This window comes from Nicotiana tomentosiformis, chromosome 2 (assembly GCF_000390325.3).
Source record: "Nicotiana tomentosiformis chromosome 2, ASM39032v3, whole genome shotgun sequence".
Lineage (NCBI taxonomy): Eukaryota > Viridiplantae > Streptophyta > Magnoliopsida > Solanales > Solanaceae > Nicotiana > Nicotiana tomentosiformis.
This window is the reverse complement of record NC_090813.1, coordinates 99,416,423-99,421,797: the sequence shown is the minus strand read 5'-3', so window position 1 is coordinate 99,421,797 and position 5,375 is coordinate 99,416,423. Positions and strand designations below refer to the sequence as shown.

Sequence of the window (5,375 nt, the reverse complement as noted above, 5' to 3'; positions counted from 1 at the left end):
TCTTTGTCAATATATGTATTATGAGTATAACAATTTGCAGCTAAACTATTGTTATGGATTTAAACCTCAAAGAAGAAGAAGATGAAGAAATACTTCCTTACTCTGTGACAAATATTACAAATACTGAAAGCATACAGGCAGCAATATTTATTCAACCAAGCTCTAGTGTTTTTTAATGTCAAGAATACAACCAAGCTTTAGTTTAATGACTTGATAGAAAAAGAAACAATAAAAAGAAATATACTCACTCATTCAATCTTGATCCCCTAAAATTACGCACTTTCTATTTATATAATTTGCCACTACTAGAGAATGGAGTAAATGAAAATGCTCTTTTCATTTCATTTAATATAATTTTTAAAATTATTTTAACTGTTTTACTATATTAATAAGTATTTAAGTTCTATGAACTTGCGAGTAACATAGGTAAGTATAGGTAAGTCAATCATAAGCATTAATTGATGAATTGATAAAAATGATAAACAACCGGTTATAACAAGTTAAAATATGAGTAAACGTTCATAGCGTTAGTTTAGTGCAATGGATTGCCCTTTTATATATAACTTAAATTATGTTAATAAACTAATACTAATATTGATAATAAACGTATAACGCTTAATAAAATTTCACCTGATAATTAAAATTAAAGTTTCAAGATAAGCTTAAATATTTTATTTAGAATAAAATGTGTCAAATATTTTGGGACTTTCAAGTAAAAAGTATGTAGGAAGGTGCAAGTCGGGCAGCAAAAAGGTATAGGTGCGGAGCCAGGGAATGAAATTCAAAAATTATGGCGATGGAAGTAGAAACCCAAACTCAATCTCAATTAGGGTTTCCGTTCTGGAGCCCAATTCGTCGACGGTTTCATCCTGATGATCCCTTCTTCACCGCCGGTAACATTCAAAGAGAGCTTTTCGCTAAGCAGGTTCCTTCTTCTGTCCTCTCCCCTGTACATAATTTGAACTTGCGATCTCTTTGGTTTACTCTCTTTTTGTTCATTTCTTAGCTTGCATTGGATTTGACCGAAGAAGAGAAGCAGCTGGTTCAAAATATCACTGATGAGGAAAGCAGGTATCATTATTCAAGCTGCTCCCTTGTTTACCAGATTTATTGCTTTATTTAAACTGTTACTACTATTTTAAGATATTTGGATTTTGATAAGTGAGAACCATCAAAGGAAAGTGTCGTCAAACTATATGATGTTGAATATGATTTTAACAGAATTCAGGATCATGTTCATATGCAAAATGAGAGTCTTTTTTTATTGAGATTGAGGGAAATACACTTTTATATTTTCTCATTGAGTGAAAAGAAAATTTATGCTTCAAATGTGTTTTTTTATAGTCTCAAGTACAAAAGAGAAGTAGGAGTATTTCGGATATATACGTTAGGATGTGTTGCAAAATTCTTATCAGAATACGCTTGTCAATATTTTGATGCTGTAATGTTGAGTTTGATGTCGGAGCCTTGCTTGTTGATTTAGAATAGGTGAGATGTTGATTTCTATTGTTTAAATATACCTGTTAATGCAGAAACCTGCGAAGGTGTCGTAATAATCAGGAATTTAGCCTGAGTATGCTTTGTTGAATATTGTTAGCTTTTTTTATTTTTTTATTTAACATTGTAACATATGCAGCAGAAGGGAATAGAATGTGTAGGGAAAGGTTGAGCGGTGTGCCTGGACAAGGAAATTTAGGCGCACAAGCAGAAGAGAGATAGTGAACATAATCAAATGGGGAGAAAAAAATCACCAAAACAGTGTGTTACTTAGTAACAAGTTATTGTGAATTCTCAAATAGAGATGAGCATGGGGAAGAAATGGTTATCTCTGTTTGTCAGTTCTTTGGTTACCCCAAATTGAGGATGTAGAAGTAAGAGATGGATTTTGCACCTTTGTGTCTAGGTATTTAGAGGAGCTGAGATAATTAACAAGAAACTAGGCGAGGCGGCTAACTTCGCCTACTAGTCAGGATATTGATTGACAGGAAGCTTACCGTAGGTTGAGTAATGACGTAGTTAGTGCTCACTATATCACTTTCTCATATCTTCTTGGTCATGCTCAATTTTATAGTGCCCACTTATACCTACATCTACTGCTGGTATTGTTTTCCTTATTATAAAATTTTAAGATCCTAATTATGTGTACTTTAAATTGATAATTATTTTTTAAGAAAGTAAAGGCTAGCTTTGTAATTATTTATCATCCTTGAGGTGATTTTGGTCTTATTAACTAGTATGATGTTTGAAAATTGGGAAATCGGTTAATACATCACTAACGTCAGATCGAAATTGGTTAAACACTTGACAGCAATGTCTTCTGTCCAATCGTTGGTTGCGGTGCACGGATGAGGTCCCTGGATGACTTTGAAGACCACTATGCTACGCGACATACTGCATCCTGCTCTGTCTGCTCTCGAGTTTACCCAACATCACGCCTGCTCAGCATACATGTATCAGAGGCACATGATTCTTTTTTTCAGGCAAAAGTAGCTCGTGGATTTCCGATGGTAATGTTTTCTCTCAATTAGCAGATTCCCTAGGATGTCTCGTAGAAAATGTCAGCAAATCCATTGCATATCCTTTGTGTAGTGCCTGTATAGGAAAAAGGCTGAACAGGTCTGTGCAGGCAGAAATGCAAAGAGGTTACATGCATATTTTCGGTTAATGGGGATTTTTACATAATACATCCTGAATTTGAATCATTTTGCGCCTCCCGTCCCATGGCTCTCTCAAAGAGATAGAAGTTTTTCATGTTTGCATGTCTTTCCAAATAGAAGTTGAGTGAAACCGTTTTGTGGAAACAGCTCTTTGCTCGTGGTGTGTCTTGTATATATGAAGTCTGGATGAACTTTTATGTGTGGAGACTGCTCAAAGAGAGTTAAGAGTAACACTATATCTGTTTTGATCTTGTTTGAAATGTCTATATGTAGCTATTTATTGAGAATTTTGTTGTTCTGTAGTATGAATGCCTGGTGGAAGGATGTGGTGTCAAGTTGAAGAGCTACAAAAGCAGGCAGCAACATCTAGTTGACAAGCATAAATTTCCAGCAACTTATGAGTTCTTCAGAAAAGCTCGTCCATCAAAGAAACAGAGGCAGAAAATCCACCATAAACCAGCATCGCGCAAGACTCAGGAAACATCAAGTGCAATGCAAGTCGAAGATGAAACTATGGACAATCTCGTTTCAGCAGTATCAAAATTAACCACTTCAGACTCTCCTTCAGCAATCAGCTTTGGCCGTAGTAGGGCTCGAGGATTGTCATTTGTGCCTCGTGCTGTAAATCGGCAGATAGGACCAGTCACCTCAACAGGTGGAACGCAAAAATAGCGGCATGCCAATGGAACATACAATCACTGGAAGTTATCAGACCCGTATTACAAAAGAGAATTTGAAGCTGATCATTTGAGCATCTGCCTGCCACTGAAATTGGGTACAATGAAATTTCATGCCGGTTCTGACATGTTAACCGATGCTCTTTTATTTCTTGCTCTAAGTGTATCGTATTTTTATCTGTCCGAAGGTTGTATAAACCTCTTGCCAGAAAGATGGAAGGGATAGCTCTCACATATGCGTATGCAGAAAGTGGTACGCTTTGGAGGGCAGAAAACTTTTTTCTAGAATACAAATGAGCTCGATCCAAACTTGTGGAAAATTTATTTGGCTGGTTTATTGCTTTAAAATGTAACGCAAGGCCATAGTGCCCTTTGCCCCTTTGTTAATGGAACAAACGAATCTGAGTCAGCCCGGCTAATTTTATTTAAATTGTACGTTGGACGCTCCACAGTCCTCCCAATTGACTAGCTTTCTGTTACAATGACAACACAAAAAGTACTACAATCCTTTTAGGAGTCAAATTTTATTTCTACAAGGAAACAAAGTTAAAAATAGAATTACTAGATCAACACAAAAAGTACTACAATCCTTTTAGGAGTCAAATTTTATTTCTACAAGGAAACAAAGTTATAAATAGAATTACTAGATCAACGCTTAACCCTCTTTCTTTCTCTGGAACAATATTACATTCTTTCACTGGAGCAGAGCTAGCAGTCGTTGGCCATCTCTAACAAAGTGAGTATATTTAAATACTTCTCTAATTTTCTTTTCAGTCCTTGTTCGTCGTTTTGCGTAAATCTTCCTAAAGAATTTTACTCCTTCAACTTGTGAATATATGTTCGTGCTTAATGTATACGTAACTGTAATAGAATTGAAAGTTCATCCTCATCATCCGGCACAATATTCACCTCCTAACTGTTATTCTGAGACCCCAAACCAAAAACAAAGAAAAAGAAACAAATAGAGTAGAAGAATATTTTTCAACTGTTACTTGCGGGCAGGGGCGGAGTTAGCCTTTGGGTTCGGCTAAACCAGTAGCTTTGGTCCAAACATTATATTTGTCTTATGAAGTATGTTAAATATGTTTAAATTATTAATTTAGAACCAATAACTTAAAATAACTAGAATTCTGAACCCATAAGTTTCATATCCTGACTCCGCCTCTGCTTGTGGGAAAAATACTTACATCCACCAAGCGACGTTTTAATTGTAGTGTGATTAATTATAATTCTCTAACAATTAACAGGTTTTAAGGAAGAGATTTTTTTTATTTTTTATCACATAAGTGAGTTTAGAACTTCATACAATACTTTGGTAGAATTAACCTTTTCATGCATCGAAAGCTTGATATTTAAAAGGTGGCATTAACATTTTAGTTCTCAAGTGTTTATAATTCAAGTTGGTCGGAATTTTTTCTCTTATAGTCTATTTACAGCTATTTATTAATAATTAGGTGTATTCAAACTTGACAAATTTTATCTTGTTTAATTTTAGTCATAGTTCATATAAAGAAGTTACGTCTTTCAATAAAACAGCGCAATTAGTATATAATTAGTTTCTGTTTTATAATGAAAACTTAGATTAATAAACCTATTTTAAAAACCCACGCGTTCGTTATATCTTTCTCTGGATCATAGCTAGCAGCAGTCGTTGGCTTTCTCTATCAGCCCATGGTAGGGGTAAGATCTGCGTACACACTATTCTCCTCAGACCCTACAGTTTGGGATAATACCGGATATATTATTGTTGTTGTATTATTTTAGTAATCTGTAAAATAATAACTTTGTACATTAAGATCTAGGTTTAAATGTAAAAGCTTCCTATAAGCCAAGTTTCATTTTCACGTTTATCCATTCTTGAACCAAGCATCTGTTGGAGTAATTGTTTTTTCCTTCAGCTAGTTTGTCACTCAACGATGTTTGACAATTGACAATCGACAATCTCAATCGATTAAAAAATTTAAAGCGGTATACAAAAGATACATAATTATAACAATGAATTTACACTCTAGAGCATAATACTCCTAGTAATTACTTGGTT

General features: G+C 34.7%; 1 protein-coding gene across 1 annotated transcript; it reads left to right on the top strand.

The window, feature by feature from the left end:
• Window positions 1–719: 719 nt before the first annotated feature.
• LOC104112184 (uncharacterized) lies at window positions 720–3,743 on the top strand. The gene is made up of 4 exons (XM_009622034.4): window positions 720–925; window positions 1,007–1,071; window positions 2,309–2,507; window positions 2,961–3,743. Exons 1-4 carry the CDS (start codon window positions 791–793, stop codon window positions 3,327–3,329), a joined length of 768 nt encoding a protein of 255 aa, XP_009620329.1. The 5' UTR covers window positions 720–790; the 3' UTR covers window positions 3,330–3,743.
• The last annotated feature ends 1,632 nt before the right edge of the window (window positions 3,744–5,375 follow it).

What these genes read in the sequence shown, in the direction of transcription:
- LOC104112184 (XM_009622034.4), top strand. Translation starts at nt 791, where the DNA reads ATGGCGATGGAAGTAGAAACCCAAACTCAATCTCAATTAGGGTTTCCG. An exon ending in GAGAGCTTTTCGCTAAGCAG is followed by an intron (nt 926 to 1,006) that starts GTTCCTTCTTCT and finishes TTCATTTCTTAG; the next exon opens with CTTGCATTGGATTTGACCGA. An exon ending in ATCACTGATGAGGAAAGCAG is followed by an intron (nt 1,072 to 2,308) that starts GTATCATTATTC and finishes AACACTTGACAG; the next exon opens with CAATGTCTTCTGTCCAATCG.